The sequence below is a fragment of the Parasteatoda tepidariorum genome, chromosome 8 (genome assembly GCF_982258835.1).
Source record: "Parasteatoda tepidariorum strain Cologne lab strain chromosome 8, Ptep-v5.0, whole genome shotgun sequence".
NCBI classification, from domain to species: domain Eukaryota; kingdom Metazoa; phylum Arthropoda; class Arachnida; order Araneae; family Theridiidae; genus Parasteatoda; species Parasteatoda tepidariorum.
In genome coordinates, this window is record NC_141762.1 from 6,386,153 (window position 1) to 6,404,565 (window position 18,413).

Sequence of the window (18,413 nt, forward strand, 5' to 3'; positions counted from 1 at the left end):
ATAATTTAAGTATCGTATAATATACTAAAAGGCCTAATAGGTCAAGCTTAGTCACAGATTGATGGTATGTTACATTGTAGCACCACCGTTTTACTGCCATTTTCGAAAGGATCAAAAATAAATGTAAATATTTACTAAGAATTAAGTATTTGCTTCTATAAAAACACGAAATTATTCTAAGTAAATACTTCCCCCTATAACTAACTATTTAACACTAATTAAATGATTACTTAAAACAACCTAATTAAATGATTACTTAAAACAACCTAACAAAATGAATAATCACTATAGTATTGCCACCATTAGTTCCATGTTTCTCTAAGGACGTTGCTTGTTAATGACAACAAAAATATATTTTACAGAGCTAATTACAATATATTTCAAATATTTTCATTTCAAGCTATTTTTCTTGCTTCTAAATTTATTTCAATGCTGAATAAAAGGCATATTTAAATGGATTTTTGTTTTATATGAGCCATTTCTTTTTCTAAACTAAAAATAATTTGCAAAAAGTTTTATTAATGCAGATTTTTTTTTAATTTTCCTTGTTTATAGTTTATTTTATTATACGAGAGATTGAAATAAGCGACACTAAATAAAATTATGACAGAAATACCTTTTCGCATTATAGAAGTAAAATGCAAAATAAAAAATTTGGAGTTGATTAGAAAATTTCATGTTTCCACAAAAATGCACGATATGAAAAATTTCAAAACACTAAAATAAATCCATGCATTCAAAGCTAGTAATTTTGATTTAAATTGAGCATAAAAACTCGACTTCTAAACAATAAATCACGAAGAATTATGATGCATTAGTTCATGCTACGATTATAATCCTACAGAAGTAAATCAAAATATGATAAAGACATTACATAATATACCTTTGAGTGTCAACTATTCACATCTACTGAATCAACTGTTTCGCGAAGTGTTGCTAGAGGGTGCTGAAGGCAGTTGGACCAGAAGAAACTTCAGGAAATGCGCCGTGATGACATCAGAGAGGATCATCCTTATGTCTAATTAATACTACTCAAAATATTATTCAAGACAACCTAACAAAATTTATCTAAATAAATACTTAGCGTATAACTTATTACTTAGCACTGCTTAATTAATTACTTAAGACAATCTAACAAAACGAATTATTTTCGATGATTATATTGTTGCCAATTAAGATAGAGAAATTCCCTCTTCTTTGGTGCCACAAAAGAGAAATAAATATATAGATAATATACACCTTAAAACATGTCAAATTTCGCTAACAAATATTTTAAAATTCAAGCAGCACTTGTCACTTATTTTCAATAAAAACATGTTGTTTCGAATGCCAATTACTAATCCAACAAGCCTGCTTGGTGAAACCAAACATATTTGAAGCAGAGGATGCCAGGAATGCAACTTCAGCCACACACACGTCACAAAATGTTTATAAGACAGACCTATTCATATATCCATTCACTTATTCACAGATCGTAATTTTGACCTGAACCAGAGAACGATCAATATCCAATTCAGTACCCCAGAGGAATCATTTGTCATTGGGACATGAATGACTTTGTGACTCGACAGATTTAACTTGCACCATTCGCCATTTACTGAACGGGGAGTCTTCGGTAGGTGGGGATCGAACTCACAACCTCTTGGCCATGAACCAAACGCCCTACCAACCAGGCTATTCCGACCTCAATAAAAACATTAACACATAAAACGCAGAAGAATACAAAGGTAATTAAAATTAGTCCTAAAATACCAAAAAGAATAATGTTAACAAAATTTGCGTTATATTTTGAGTAAAATTAGGAATTTAAAATAATTTAATAGGAAATTTAATTGGTCACTTTTTAACGACGAAAAGTGAATTATGGGATGGGGAGAAAAGTGAATTACATCCCATCATCTAATATTCTTTTTTTAAAAAAGTAAATGTTTCTTTAAATTATAATCTTTGAAAGTTTTGAATTTTAAGTAAGATTTCTTAAAATGAATGAGAGTGGCAACAACTTTTATTTTCGTGATAATAAATTTGTTTTTATATTATGTTTCAGATTTGGAAGAAAGCTGCTGTGTTTTGGACTGTTACTTTTGTCATCCATCACCGATTTAGCATCCGTGTTCGCCAACAGTTTCATCATTTTTTGTATTTTAAGGGCAATCAATGGAAGTGTCCTTCCCACCATGTACAATCTACCCTACATACTAAGTAAGTACTATCTCCTATGCATTTTGATTCAATTTGATAAAACCACTACACTGTTTAAAAATCCGAGTCGTGTTGCACCAAAAGTCGGTATTCATTTGCTGGCTACATAAAATGGAGCGCAAATTTACCTTATTTTTGGTATTTTCACTAGCTCCAAATATCAGTGGAAGGTATACTTTGTCTAAAGTGAGAACTCCCCTAGCCATTTGTCTGGACTCGTGGAGGGGACTATGGTAACGAAGTATAAATATTTTAAGTAGGGGTGTGGAGTCATTGTTTAGGGCAGGTCGGCGAGAGAAATCTTTTTCTTTGGTCTATTGGGTGAGCCCTAAAGTGAGGAGAAGCTACCCTCACTAAAATGAGCTATTCTTGTTTCCGTAGCAGCAGACGGCCTCAGACTTTGTGGCAGGGATAGTTCTTACCGTAGGCAAACTATAGCACCAAAAGTAGGTGTTTTGAAGAAATAGAACACCTATTGTCATTTTATCTCTTTTTTTCTTTTATGAAAGCAGAGGAAGGTTGGACCATTATTTAGTTTTTTTAAAGTGCTCAAATGCAGGCCAAGATTGCAATTTACCTTAACAAAACTATTTACTGCAAGTAGGTTATTTTATGACATACCTCCAATCATTTTGTACAGTAAAAATAAATTTAGAAAGGCAACATAAAAGAAATGAACTTTAATTTTACATTTAGTTTCCTAAACTAAGTTGATACTTGAAGCAACATGCATGAGTCATTCCGATGCACCGAGACTGAATTGGAAAAAAACATGGCTTCGTAAACAAATATCATTCAGTTTAAAGTCACCTTCAAAGTTTTGTGTCTTTTACCAAATTTTAGTGCAGTCAGTTGTACCATGGAAGTATTTCTCGATCCTACTTCACAATTTATGACGTAACTGAAATAAAGGGGTCTTTCATTTAACTAAACTTAATGAGAATCTTTGCACCAAATACTAGTTAAAGATTCCCCGAGTTTTCTTACAGTGTAACACAGATGTTAAACAAGGAAGATATAGGTTGCTATCCTGTCTCGTTTCGGTTCATATTATTAGCTTGTAATTAAGTAATTTTTTACAAGTCAATTTCATTACCTATATTAATGACATTGTTTCAGAAAATTACACCTTGTTCGTCTAACAAAGTTTGTTGAGTAAAGGGATATGACCAGTGGTTGGAAAAACTACATTTTTTTTGTAGTTAACTGCAACTACAACTATTTTTTTTAAATGTAGCGACTACGAACTACTTTTAAAAAAATCATTACTTCTTCACTACTTTTATAAGACATACATACTTTACTGGAAAGCATAATTCACAGCAATGTTCAAAATGGTTTTGAATAAAAAATTGGCTTAGTTAAGCATGAGAAGTTGTTGAGAAATGTTAATTCATCTTGACATGAGATTGTTTGTTATTCGAAAGCATTTTTTACGAATTTATTCTTTTAACCTTCAAACTCTATGCTCTTCTAGACAGTGAATATATTTAATTTCAGAAATGATAAGAAATTATCAAATATTTGATATTAATGTGAGTAATGTTATTTTTAAATCCTCCAAGAACTAAAGTACAATGCGCAAAACAATAAAAAAAAACACGGAACACCTTGAGTAACTTTATGTCTAATGATCGGATCTTCACGTTCTAGGACTCAATTTTAATGGTTCGATTTCCAATGATTCCTTTGTTTAGAAGATTTTCAATGATAATGGACGAAATAACTTAATGAACATGAAAGAAATAACTGCTACCAACCGAAATGAGAAGAAAAAAACTTACTGTTCTGGAGCATCAGACGTAGATCTTGAAAAATCTTTGCCACTGAGGCATTCAAATTGCTTGCGTTGAAGGACCTGTGAAGAATTGGCACCCATCAGATTCGAAAAAGTTTTTGCCTGTGAACTTGGTTTCTTCACTAAACTTTAAAAGTAATTGCCAGAAATCGCTTCAAACTACTCTTTTTTCATCGTACTACATGCTACACTACTTTAAGAAGTAGCGCACTACACTACAAAGTACGAAAAAAAGTAGAGACTACAGTAGTTTTGCTACCTGCAGCAAGCTATTTCCGATCACCGGCTATGACGGATAAAAACTAACATACGGTTTCCACAAGGCTTAGCCCGAGCAATTATCATACGACAATAAGTTAAATATTTTCTGAAGACTTGATCACGGCTTTTCAAAATAAATTAACAATTTCGAAAATCAAATTTTTTCTGCTAAACTGTATAAGAGTCATAGTGTGATATTGCTTATAAAGCTTTTATTTAGAATTTATGCACAAACTGTTGATGCTTTAAGGCCTGGTTTCTTAGGAAACGTCGGCGTCAGCTTGAAACGAACGTTTACCTCTGATTGGTTAATTTATGAGTTTGACAGCATACGTCATCGAACGCTCAGCTTGAACGACAACTGCCGTCCAAATCAACTGCAGTTGAATTACAACGTGACGTTAACAACAGGAGCAATGGCGGACGACAGCCAACAACAGAGCATTGAAATCAGTCAAGTTTTTAATTTTAACATTAAGCATAGCTTCTTTTTCCTCTTTTTGTTCATTTAACTGAGCTATAATGTGTTTTTTCTTGGACAAAGTCATTACTTGTTCTTTAAAGCACTGATCGACAATCACAAAATCAATGCAAATTCAAAATAAATATTTGTTTACGATATTAACGCATGCAAGATAATGTCTGTGTTGGACCGACTGCTCACGATGAGCTAACAAAAAGGTATTTTTATGGCGTCAAAATTATATCAACTTGATGCTGACGCCCAGTTAAGACGCTTCTCCTAAGAAACCAGACCTTGAGCTAACAAACCAGTATTTTGTTGGCGTCAGGGTAACGTCAACTTAACGCTGACGTCCAGATAAGGCGCTTGTCCTTAGAAACCAGGCCTTTAAATTGTAAAAAATAATTGTAAAACATAACTTATAAGCACAGTATCATCATTTGTGTTAATCACATGATATTTAAGTTAGTAAATGCTTTCCTAATGTAGCCAATCACTCCCGGGGAAGACAGGACTGAAAACATAATACGTATGCTTGTTAGAGAGTGAAGAAAGTAAAAAGATGGTTGTTAGAAGCGTGTTGAAGTGTCATCAGGCAGTTGAACTGTTTTACATCCGTTTTCCTAACTATTGATTTGACGCATTATGATACTGTTTTTTTTAAATATATTTTCTTCCTTTTAATATTAATTTTAGAACATGAACTTACTGTTCTATTTTGTCGAGAGTTGTAGATGTGTATATTGTAGGCTGTGATTTTGGGACACTAAGTGTATAGTATGTCTGGATGGAGTTTCGGAATGTATGCCACCTTAAGAACTCGTCCTTGTCAATATAATATTATGCCTTTATATAGCTTCAAAATTCGTGGCTCAAGAGAAACGCACTCCAGTCAATATAACAATATAATTTAATATGTCTTGATGCACCTTCAAAATTCATAGTTCCAGAGAAACGCGTCCTCATCAACCTCATAATAATGGTATGTCTGGATACCGTTTCAGAATTCTTGGCTCTAAATAAATGCGTTCTTGTCAGTATAACAATATAATAATAGTTTGTCTTGACTAAGTTTCAGAATTCAAGGCTCTAAAGAAATGCATTTTTGTCAGTATAAAAATATAGTTCCATCTAAATTAATTCTTATTTTTTTCAGTATAACATAGAGGTAATGGAAAGTTACCACTTACCTTATATGGACTGCCTTTTTTTGAATAATATAAACTTTTATTGATTTTAACTACAATGTGACAAAAAATTTAATATTAAAAATGATGAATGTACATTAAATAGGACGATTCATAATAATTAAAAAGGTGATAAAGGGATTAAGAAAGTTAATAGAGGCAAGCCGCTTCTTCAGTTACATTACAACATCTACGTGAAAGTTTTAGAAAAAAAAAGTTCATATTTTCTTCTGCGCTCGCAGAGCCATCTGGAGAAAGTTTTTGGCCTTGCCATGAGGGCTTGCGACATTCTCCCATCTTGAGTTTTGGGATTTCATGACGAAACTCAATTATTTTGTCACTTCAAGTTTATAAAGTTTTCAACATGGTCGTAGATACGAACCATGCCGAGTTTTTACGAGCACCACTCTTGTTTTTCCATCTTTGCAGGGGTAGAGAGCCTCTATTTTGCCCAAATGCCAATTGATTCGTTTATTATTATCGTTCTTTATGAGAACGATTTCTCCTTGAGAGTCTTCCTTTTTGCGGGCAAAATTCTTAAGTTGTCCTAAATATTCAATTCGGAACCATTTTCTTAAATCCTCTCGAATTTTTTGACGATAGGCAAATCGTTTTTTCATCCGTGTGGCATCAATTAGATCAATATCTGGTCCTCCTGATTCTTTAAGTTCGTGCAAAAACATAGCTGGTGTTAATGGTACCAGGTCTTCTAGATCTTCTGAGATGTAGTAAGTAGTCTGGAATTAATGATGCTTTCAACATCACAAATGACTGTGTATAGTTCTACATAGAGAAAGTTTGCTCTTCCAAGGACTCTTCGTAAAAAATATTTTAGCGATCCAATCATTCTTTCAAAAAATCCACTCCACCAAGGTGCAGAGGAAGGATTGAACTTCCAGTGAATCTTTTTCGAAGTAGCAAAATCTTTTAGTTTTCCGAAGTGTACTGATTTCAGATCTGCAGCAGATCGAGTCAGATTTGTACCGTTGTCAGAGAAAACCGTTGTTGGTCTTCCTCGTCGTTCGATGCACCTTCTACATGCCAAGAGAAAATCCGTGGAAGGTGAAGTAACTAATTCAACATGAATGGCTCGGAAAACCGCACAGGTGAATAGCACGATCATCCATCCTTCAAAAGGAGTGGTTCGCACAAATCCACCCCAATGACCTCGAAAATCAATGCTTCTCGTACACGATCATCAGGTAGAGGACTACTTAAGACTTCAGTAGGACGAGCACTGAATCTTTTGCAAATCACACATTTCTTAATCACTCGTTGAACTGTTTTTCTACATCTGAGGATCCAATATTATTCTCTTAAAACTGACATTACAATATGAGTTCCAGCATGATTTAGTTCTTTGTGTTTATCAAGTATACGCCAGTGAGTGACATTATAGTCAGATGGTAGAACAATAGGATACTTAAATGTTTTCAAATACTTCCTCATAGCTATTCTTGTTCTGACCCGTACAATACCTTCTTACAATGCTTTCATTCAATAAAACCGTACTTTCCACTTTACTGTCTGTTTTCTTTTCCGGACACATAAATGTATAATGACGTCGAAAACAAATATCGCATTTAACAAAACTCCTGCATTTTTTAGCCGTATGGCCATATCGAAAACAAACGAAGCAACAACCGTTCCTCTTTAATATATCCCGTTTCTCATTTTTCTTTTTCATTTCAAATTCGTTACAATCCCATAAATTATGTCCATCGTTACCGCAAGAGATACACTTATTATTTTTTTTATTATTACTCGATTCAATCAATAAACCTGACGCCGTTGATATGTGGTTTTTATTTTGTTTATTATTCGAATTCTCGGCTCCACTGCTACGCTTTGAGGAGAACATTCTGAAACTCGTGTTATAGACGAACTCAAGGCCGTGGTTTTTTCTCGACTAATCACTTCCGTTTTTAAAATTTCGAGAATCTCTGATACTTTCCACTCGTCATCATTGTTATATTTTTTAGTTATTTATCTGAGGGAAGTAATTTAATAAGTATAGGACAGAGTATATAGCCCCATAATTTTCTTGTTTAATTCCCAAAAATTATAAATTCCTTATTTCGGTTTGACGAGAATCAAAACATTATCTTAATGAAAACATATCTATTGATTTTTCTACTCGGGTTAAATTCAACTATTTATTCAAATGAGAGTCTTGCCAAAGCGTTATTTTAATGTTTCAATTGGTGATACATAATTGTTAAACTGAATCCTTTTATCGCATCTGATCCCACTAAATATGTTTTCAACATTTGACAAATCAGTATCTATGGCAGATTCGAACTTATCGTAAAATCTTTGCCAGTCTGACCAGAAAATTTCTCTATAGTTAAAAGAGGCAGTTTAATAGAATCATTCATTTTTATATTAGTATTTATCATCGGTTCGGAAACATTGGAATTTTACTCAGAAGACACTACCGAAGTCGAGAGTTTTTCTATTTTTCTTTTTAATCTGCTTTTGCTTCGTACAATATTTGTCAAATATTCATCACACTTCATAGTTTCTGTTTCATTTACATCCGCAATACCCTTCTGAATTTCATGATCAATTTCTTTCAATTGTTCTTGTTTTAACATTAATTCAGAAATTGACTCATCCAATTCATCTACTGTCACCTTATCATCTTGATATACGTTTTCGATTTTTAGTTAATAACTTAGTTGTTAATGACCTTATCATAATACGTTTTAGTTTGGATTTCTCCATCTTAATTTCAATAAACGAACTACTTATACACTTAAGTCACTATTCAATGAAAACTAAATTTCTAATCGAAAATAAACAAGAAATCTCTTAACGGCGGTCGCTGCTCGGATGCCAAAAAATGTTCAATCTAAATTAATTCTTGTTTTTTTCAGTATAATATGGAGGTAATGGAAAGTTCCCACTTACCTTATATGGACCGCCTTCTTTTTTTAATAATATAAACTTTTATCGATTTTAACTACAGTGAGTGACAAAAGATTTAATATTAAAAATGATAAATATACATTATATAAGATAATTCATGATAATTAAAAGGGTGATGAAGGGATTAACCAAGTTATTAGCGGCAAGCCGCTTCTCTAGTTACATTACAACATCTGCTTGAAAGTTTTAGAAAACAAAAAAAAATATTATTTTTTTCTGTGCTAGCAGCGCCATCTGGAGACAGTTTTTGGGCTTGGCATGAGGGTTTGCGATAGTATGTCTTGATACAGTTTCATAATTCATGGTTCTAGAGAAATGCGTTTTTGTCAGTATAACAATAGAATAATAAGCATGTCTTAATACAGTTTCAGAATTCATGGCTCCAGAGAAGCGCGTCCTTGTCAATGTAGTTTTCAATAGTGGTTGGATGACTGGGATGTGTATTTTACCTTTGGCCGCATATTTGACCAGAAGTTGGGTTCTATTGGGCATCTTCAGTTCCATTTGCACTGCATCAGTTTTACTCTTTTGGAAGTAGGTAATACATTTCATTTCCTTACAAGACGATGTTTTGTGTACTTTCTGATAAGATTTCTTTAACATCGTCTCATTTGGTGAGGTAAAAAATCAAAATACTGTACTACCCCACCAAAGAAAAATCAGCATAAGCGACAAAAAATTTAAAATTGAGATTTTTATCCATTGGGTATCTATGTATGATAAGTTACCAATTGCAATTTTTTTTTTCAAAAATCCATTTTATTATATCAGTGTTTTCAAATTCACTTGCGTTCATGGCAGTATTAATCAAAAGAAAATGGTTGCCAAGCCGCTTTTATAAGTATTATGCCTCGTCTATGAAATTTTTTTTTTCTTCAAAGAAGATCACAAGATCTTACAAGCCAGCTTTTTTGGTAATTTATATCTTGAGGTCACAAAATAAATTCTTTTTTGCATAATAAGAAAAAAGGACGAACGAAGAATATTGAAACGCTACTACTCCTTCTGCCACAAAAGAAATGAAGAAAAAGAAAATAGAACTTATAATTCATTCAAGTTCCTTTTGTGGCCAGTAGGGAACATCATTATCTGGATTAAAAGTTAAAATATACTCGGAAATGTCGCGGTTAGCGGTATTTCCCTATTATTACCTATTAAGACTTACACAAGGCCGGGATATCCCGGTCGATAGGGGGCTGGGCCCGTGTCCCAGAGCTCATGGGCTCAAACCCTGCCGACCGAAGACTCCCCGTGTAGTAAATGGTGACTGGTGCACGTTAAATCTGTCGAGTCTCAAAGTCCTCCATGTTCCCATAACACATTGTTTCCCAAACTTATGACTTTTGTGTACCCTTTCTAAATTTTTCGTAACGCTGTATACCACTGATAAAAAAATGAACGTATTTTTTACTGTAAAAAAATTGCACAAAAGTTAAAAATCACAACTGGCTGTTGACACCACTAATTATTAACTGCTAACTCTACAAAAAATGGCCAATAGAAAAATACGTAATCGTAAATTTTCATGCCTAGCTATGGTTTTAAATAAAATGCTTTGAAATTTTTGTTTGTTGTAAGATATTTCGCATAAGAACGCGTACCCCTTCTAAACTGTTCCCGTACCCCTGGGGGTACGCGTACCACACTTTGGGAAACACTGCCATAACACCTCTGGGGGTACTGGATTGGATCGTTCTCTGATTCAGGTCAAAATTACGATCTGTGGATGTATGAATGGGTCCACCCTATAAACAGTTGTGACGTATGGGTGTGGCAGAAGTCGAATTCTTGGCCATAGATGGCGCCACTGGAAAACAAGAATAATCGCATCCCTCTGCCTAAGCAGGCATACGAGAGAGAGCAGAAAGAAACAGTTCATAATAGGGAACGATGCCACTTCTGGGCATTCTAAAACAGACAGTATTTTGAACTCTAAACCACCATCAAATTTCGCCAATTAACAGTATCACCTATCTTTCATTGCCCCACCGACAAACACCTTTTCAAGCAATGCGATTCTATTTCAACTTATTCACATGTAAGTAGCAGGCGCAGAGAATAAAATTTAAAAATGGGAAAAAAATCAGATCAGAATCTGCATCTTTTAAAACAAATAATTTAACGAATAATTAACAAATAATTTAAATAATTTAAAACAAATAATAACAAATAATTAATTAATAAAACAAATAATTAATAATAACAAATAATTAACAATAATTGGCTGAAAATTTTGTTATCTGAATCATGCATCCACAGTTTTAAAGACATTGGGCCGTTTTTTAAAGGACCTATTAATTATTAGGGTTTTTTTTAGAAGGGAAATTAATACGTTGGCCGGATTTATTTTCTACTTTAGATTTATCATTGCATGTATTACCCGCATTCCTTAGACAGATGACGATATTCGAAACATTTGTTGTACAACTAAAAGAAAAATTTAATACTTTGAAAATAAGTTTTGTCATTGAAAATTCGAAAATATTTTTTTATTTTTATTTTATCGTAATGACGAAATAGGAAAGAAGGTAGTACTCTCCACATATCTTGAGGAATTTTCCAAAAACTTCATATAAATCAAAAGTAGATTATTATAAATTTAGATTTGCTTAAAAGTTTTTAGAAAGTTATTTGATCGGTACCTTCAAATGCAAAATTTTTCAAAGAAACTCTAACGTTGCGCTTATAAAAGTTAAACGTCATTGATAATTAAATTCAAAATTGTGTAAAATTTGAGGGATAGTAAATCGAAAATAATAAGTTTTAATTCAGAAAATATATTTATTTCAACAATATGGGTGAAAATCTGAGGTCCTAAGTGATTCTAAGCTAAGGACCTTGTAGAAAGAGAAGATTTTCTTGTTTAAAGTAAAGTTTTTTGTTTATAACTGATTTAATTTAGCTCCGTTTAACTGCAATGTTTTATTAACCTATTAACCTGAATCATTTTATCAGGTGATAAGGCCAATAAAATTATTATTATTAAAATAAAAAACTAATCTTATAAATAAGATGTCAAATTTATTGAAAATGTTTATTTTATTTTGACTTCATTTTTATTATCGCACCATCGTATCTGTGAAGGAGAAATTTAGCAACTCCAACCACTTTCCAGCTAGCCAATGTACTCAAATCTCTTATACTTGATGGCAATGAAGGCTTCAATGCTATTGTGATTGCTGCAGAAATAGTTTATCATTAAAGAAAATGTTTCATTCATCTAAGTTTTCTTCCATTTTCCGATTAACTAGAGATCACAAATTTCAACTACACATCCTATGACTGATAAGAAATACTAGCTTTTATATTTTCCTGATCAAAAGTATAATTAATCTTTATTATCGTTTCTAAAATTTATCTTTGTTGAAACTTTTGACCACTTACAGACTAGCTATTATGCTTAAATTTTAACTGCAGTTCTGTGTTGGATGACGTAATGACAATACCAGTATCAATCAATTTCTGAACAGCAGATTTTTTCAATTCAACGTCTGATAAATTCTGTTGAAATGTTAATCACTTTCTAACGAGCTATAGTGCTTACATTTTAGGCAGTGTATGACACCAATTCAAGTTAATGGTGTTTTATAAATGGTGTGAGCGAAACTTTTCGTGATTTTATCACTTGAAATTTCTCCCGCTTTTATGGTAGGAACTTATAAATATAAAACTAAAATAACACTTTTAAAAAATACATTTCAAAAGTGTTTTAAATTGGAAAAAATATTTTTATTTTTTTCAGACCTAAAAAAACATCAGGAGTTAAATACAATAGTAATTATTTAAGTACTACCATGTTTAGATTTTCTCCTACATCATTTGAGTAATAAACTTCTCTCATCGCCCAGCATCCTCCGTCGCATAGCATTTTCGTTTTTTCCGTAATATTGCCAAGAGGATTCCAGCTCATGATGATTTCCAAAAACGATTACAAGCACGCGTTCCTATGCAATTTTAATCCCGAGAACAAGTCCTAAGTCCCCTTGAAGTTTGTCGCATCATTTACGCTATCCCCTGTTATATATGATGTTCATAAAGATCGCAAAACAAAAAAAAGGACCATCCAAAATTACTTTTGATTCTAATTATCAGATTTTCACGTTCTAGGACTCAATCTAAAAGGTTCGAGGGGGATACCTGAAAAATGTTAGCTAATTAGTGCAGACGATACCTTTTACGAAATTAGATACGAAAACGTATTTTCTCGGAATAAATATGCCTTCTAGAATACTTTTATTTTTATAGAATACCTTTTTTTCGAAGGATTTGAAATTCTGACTCTTAAAATATAGGGGTCAGCCGTAATCTGAAGAAAATGGTCCGAATAGTTTGGTCAGATGAACGATCCTAAGTTTGACTTTTTCCGTATTTTGAAATAACTCGAAAACTTACTAAGCGAATTGAAAAGAAATTTGCACACATTTATAGAATTCATTTATCCAAAGATAATTTCATGCAAAAAAAAAAAAGAACTTTTCGTAAATATTTATTATTTTCTATTATTTTATTTAATGCTGGTCGAAAATTTTTTGAATTGTGAGGTATGCAATATTTCACATAATTTTAATGAATCAAATAATTGAATGAATTTTAATTAAAGTTTTGTGCAGTAGAAAAGAATGTTCCCTTCTGTAATCAATTCAAATGATTGAACAGTGGTGGATCAGGTGATAGAACGTTCGCCTTCCAATTAGATGAACCGGGTTCGACTCCCAGCAATGGCTAATCAATATGAATTCCGAACCCGCCTCACACCGTGCTGACTTAAAATATCCTCAGTGGTAAGTAGATCATGGATTAAAGTTCCCTTGCCCTCAGGATAGGAATGGGAGATCTTCGTGGTTTTCCTTTCCATGTAACGCAAATGCTGGTTAGTTCCATCAAAAAGTTCTCAACGAAGGCAAATTTATCCCAATACTTCATCCAGTAATTCCCTTGTCTTCTGTATTGGATTCAAAATTACAAGGCTACGTAGTTGAAAACTAGTAGTTGGATTTGCTATTCAACGACGGTTATAAAAAAGAAGCAAAAAATTATTCTGCTCTAAAAATTAGCATTTTTTTTTACTTTATAGAATTAACTTAGAAAAATTATTAGCACTATCAGCTTATAGTTTGATGTGACACTGTTATTTACTAAATTATATTTGTAGGTATGTTCCTGAATCCGCAAGTTGGCTAGTATCTCAAGATAGATATAGTGACGCAACTAATGTAATGATGCTAATTGGAAAAAGAAATGGAAAAAACATTGAGGAAAAAACTTTATCAATGAAACTAAAGGTAATAAACATTTCACTTTCTAACAAGTGCATCGAAGAGGACTTATTGTTTAACAGCTATGTTTAGGTAATCAACAGTTCAGAAAAAAAACAGCTTTTTTGAATAAAAAACACTATTTTTGTTTTACGTTAATATCATCAATGCTTTTAAAAACGATGGTTTAAAGTTTCAACTTTTAATGAAAATTTCAAATAGAATATAAAAACGTTACATTTTTCTTGAATTTCCAAACAATTCCCATTTAATAAATTTTCAAAAGTCTTTAGGAGTCAAATCAATACTTTACACAGAAAGTGCAAAAAAATCATAAGAACGGTTCACCACTGTTTTGTATGTTCAGTTTTATGTTATATTTTGTTTTTCAGCCTGAAAACTATAAGATGATAAGAAAAAAATACGAACAAATTAAAAAAAAAATTTAAGTGCCATTAATGCCCAAAGTGCCATTGCTCGGTAACCGTTACTCCGAACACTAATGTTTCTCTTTATCTATCTTCAGCAGATATAAAAATATCGAATAAATATAATACTTTATATCAAATCAAATATAACAAATATTTCGAACATTCACCAAAGTGACTATGTGATTGTTGACATTCCCCGGTGAGTGGCAATGGCATTTGGTCTTGAAAAATATTGATGTAGGGCATACCGGGCAAATGCATACCAGGCAGTGGCACTGGGACTTAAAAAAGCATCAGTGTAGGTTATACGGGCAAATGCATACCGGGAGGGGCTTTTAACTAGGCCTAGTATATACTTCGGACATTTACCAAAGCCACTATGCGATTGTCAACATTCACCAGTGGAAGACAACAGCCTCCAATTTCGGTCATTCACAGTAACATATACTTTATAACTTTTGTCAGGAAATACTCATTTAAATTTGTCAATGACTATCATCGATTTAAAATGTTTAATGAATATTGCTGATTTAAAGTTTTTAATGACTATTATTGATTGTTTGGGTTGCAGTAGGAATAATATTTTCGCATTTTCTTTTCCAGAATACCAAAGAAGAAGAAGCGAAAGAGGACAAAAGTTTCTTCTCCTTCATGTTGAAACATCCTAGATTGAGAAAGCATTTCCTAATCCTCACCTTCAGTTGGTAAGCAATAAAAGATTTCTCTTTATATCCATCAAGATGTTCTTCAAACACCGTTCTTCATATATACTTTCAGACTTTTTGCCCATAAAGGATCTTATATTTTATTTCATAACCATCGTTAAGCAGCCGACCCAATTTTTTGGGTTTACGACAGCTAATGTTCATCTTTTTTCTGCACACTTTTGCTTTGAAGTATCGCGCATTCAAGGCGCATGTCAATTACAAGGCAATTCCACAAATCGCACATCTCAAGAATGCACGACAGAATCAAGCTCTGTGGTCATAAGTAAGACATAAGAAGCAGAAGCATTATCTTTTAAAACATTTTGTCTCTTAGCTAAACTCATTTTCTTATGTTAAAAAACAGTCTGGGCTAGAGTGCTGCTTTACTTAACAAAAATCGCAGGATTTCTTTCTTGTGTTGCTGCAGTTAATAACCCAGCGGCAGTTTGGTGTTCTGTACATGGAAACTTTTAAGTCTGGTTTTTTCCCTTCCATTTATCTTCTTTTCTTCATCTGTTCTAAGACCAAAACTTCTCATCGCCAATGATATCCTTTCTTCACCTTCTACTTCAGTTTTAAAGAAATTCATAAAACTAGTGGGCTGCGCCCCCTGCTCGCTAACGCTCGCCAACCCCCGAAAATTGCTACGCAATCTTATATGGTTTGCTTCGCAAACCAAGCTCGCTTCGCTCGCTACTAACTTAGATACATTGCAAATTCACAAAATTCTAAGAATTCAAAACAATCATTCAAATCCATATAACGACTTTTTTTTTAAATTTACATCTTTTTAGTAAATACTAAGTCAGTAAAATAAATTTGAATTCAAATAAATGACATGTAATTCGTTAAACCTATTAGTAATGTGCTATAGTATAAAATCTTAAGATAAAATTTCTAAAACTGATATCTCTTTAAAAAGGTTAAAATTTTGGCTATAATTAAGTCTATTAAAAGTTGAAATAAGTGAATTGCAATGGAAAAACCTGTATAAACAAAACATTGAATTTCGGAAGAAATCACATTTGGTGAGAATGCTCTCTCTTGTCAAAAAATACAAAATAAACTGACCTCAAATAAAACTCAAAGGACTTCGAATCAAATAATTTAGGAAACTACTATCACGTTTAATACAAACGGAAGATTTATTAACTAAACAATAAAATTACAGCATCGCAGTTCGAAAAAAGAAATATCACACTCACTCAAAAAAAAAAAAAAAAAAAAAAATAACAATTTACCTTCTAATTAGTCACCATAGCAACCACAAAACTCTTCTCGTTACCATCTATAAACTGATATATAATAAATAAATTATTTAACAAAAAATACGATGCGCATAAGCACATAATATTTTACACTCTGGTTATTTCAGTTTCCGTTTTTAAAAGCGCTATATGTTGAGCCACCTCACCATGTGACATTCTTAGCCGCAATGATTGGTCGATTTTCTAGCGTTGCCATTCGGGGAGTTGTAATGAGGCTTTTTTTTATCGCCGTGTAAGAGAAATATATATATAGATTGTTTAAACTCTCGTTCACTTCGGTTAGTGCCACAGAAGCATTGTTCCTAAGCCAGGCTTTTAAGAGTTTTTTTCTTTCTGGAAAGCAGGATTCAACCATAAGATACAAAATTGAGCCTCATTTCTCTGTAGTAACTCCCAAAGTTTCAAGAGTCCGCCTGTTCGATTCAAGTGCCCTTTCAAGTGCCAGAAAAGTGCCCTTTGTTTGCACAGAAACTACTAATTTAATTAGTTCTCTAACACATTCTTCAACCAGAAGATCATCTATTCCAAAACATGATTTCAAACTATCTACTGCTTTACTATAATTAGTTCTGGATTACCGAAATAAATACCATTTTTACAAAGGTATTTTTGTTTTGATAAAAAGGTCTTTCCCAATGCTTAACCTGTACTGTTATTATTGCGTTTTTGATTTTATTTGCTTTCTAAATTGTAAGTTTAAAATGATTGTTTTTATTATTATTAGAATAACGTAATTCCACACTACATTTTAAGATAAAGTTATTTGAATCGTTGTCTGATCTTATTAACCGTTTTATAATTATTATTTTTTGGTGCAAACTGCATTAATATACTATTTATTATGAGTTACTGTTAAAAAGATTCGTTAAATGAATCAGAACCTAACATTCAGCTTCATGCACAAAGTGATGGATGCAAAAATTGTATTTGAAATGCATCCGTCCGTTTGGTAAGCGAAAATTTTAAATTACAATTGTGAACTCACCCAATTTGTTATAATAATGTACTTCTAATTTAAACGTTATTTCAAAAAATAATTACTTAGAAAAATGATTTATGTTCATTAATAGATCTTTTAATAGTATCATAAGGGAAATTTTTGGACTTGGGAAGTGGCGGAACAAGTGTTCTTTTTAGTATTTTTAGTTGAATAATTTCAACTGCTCAACTGTTTTTCCTATGCCAAGAAACAAAAAATATTGCGAAAACTCGGGGAACCGTGATGGCTCTGGGAAAAGAGCCTTCAAATGAAGTGAACCGAGTTCGGATCCCAGCGAAAACTAGTCGATTCGAATTCCGCATCCAGCTTGCACAGAACACAGTGCTGACGTGAAATATCCTCAGTGGTAGAAGGATCATGGGTTAGAGTCCCTTTGCCGTCAGGCTAACCATGGGATGCTCTCATGGCCTTCATTATTCATGCAACGCAAATGCGGGTTAGTTCCATCAAAGAAAGTCTTCCGTGAAGGCAAATTTCTCCCAATACTTGTTCCAAGACTTCCCTTGTCTTCTGAATTGGGTTCAAAATTATGAGGTTACAAAGTTGAACATTAGTAGGTGTAAAACCAAATATTGAATTAGCTGCTCAACGACGGTTATAAAATAAAATAAAATAAAGTCATCGGTGATGCTGACGTACAGGTGCCTAGTTTATGAAAAAAAAAAGTAACAGGAGAATTCCGAAGGGAAGGTTGATTGAAACAGTTGAAAAGTATGTAAAAAATTAGGGTGAAGAGAATTTTATATAAAAAGAAAATAATAATAGTATTAAACAGTGAAGATGTGGTATGATAGGCTCATCTTCAAAGGAACGGTCATTTTCTTCCTTAATAATTTATTTTGTATAAAAGATATATGAACGGTTGACTGAATGTAAACGATAACGAGATTCGTAAAACCGCAAGAAATTT

General features: G+C 32.7%; 1 protein-coding gene across 1 annotated transcript in view; it reads left to right on the top strand.

Moving 5' to 3' along the window:
- Positions 1 to 18,413, top strand: part of LOC107445399 (organic cation transporter 1) — a 48,177-nt gene that overhangs the window by 23,381 nt on the left and 6,383 nt on the right. The window contains exons 3-6 of the mRNA XM_043039687.3: positions 2,048 to 2,202; positions 9,208 to 9,376; positions 13,995 to 14,124; positions 15,132 to 15,232. Of these exons, the coding sequence (XP_042895621.2) occupies positions 2,048 to 2,202; positions 9,208 to 9,376; positions 13,995 to 14,124; positions 15,132 to 15,232 (555 nt within the window). The remainder of the gene's footprint in view (positions 1 to 2,047; positions 2,203 to 9,207; positions 9,377 to 13,994; positions 14,125 to 15,131; positions 15,233 to 18,413) is intronic.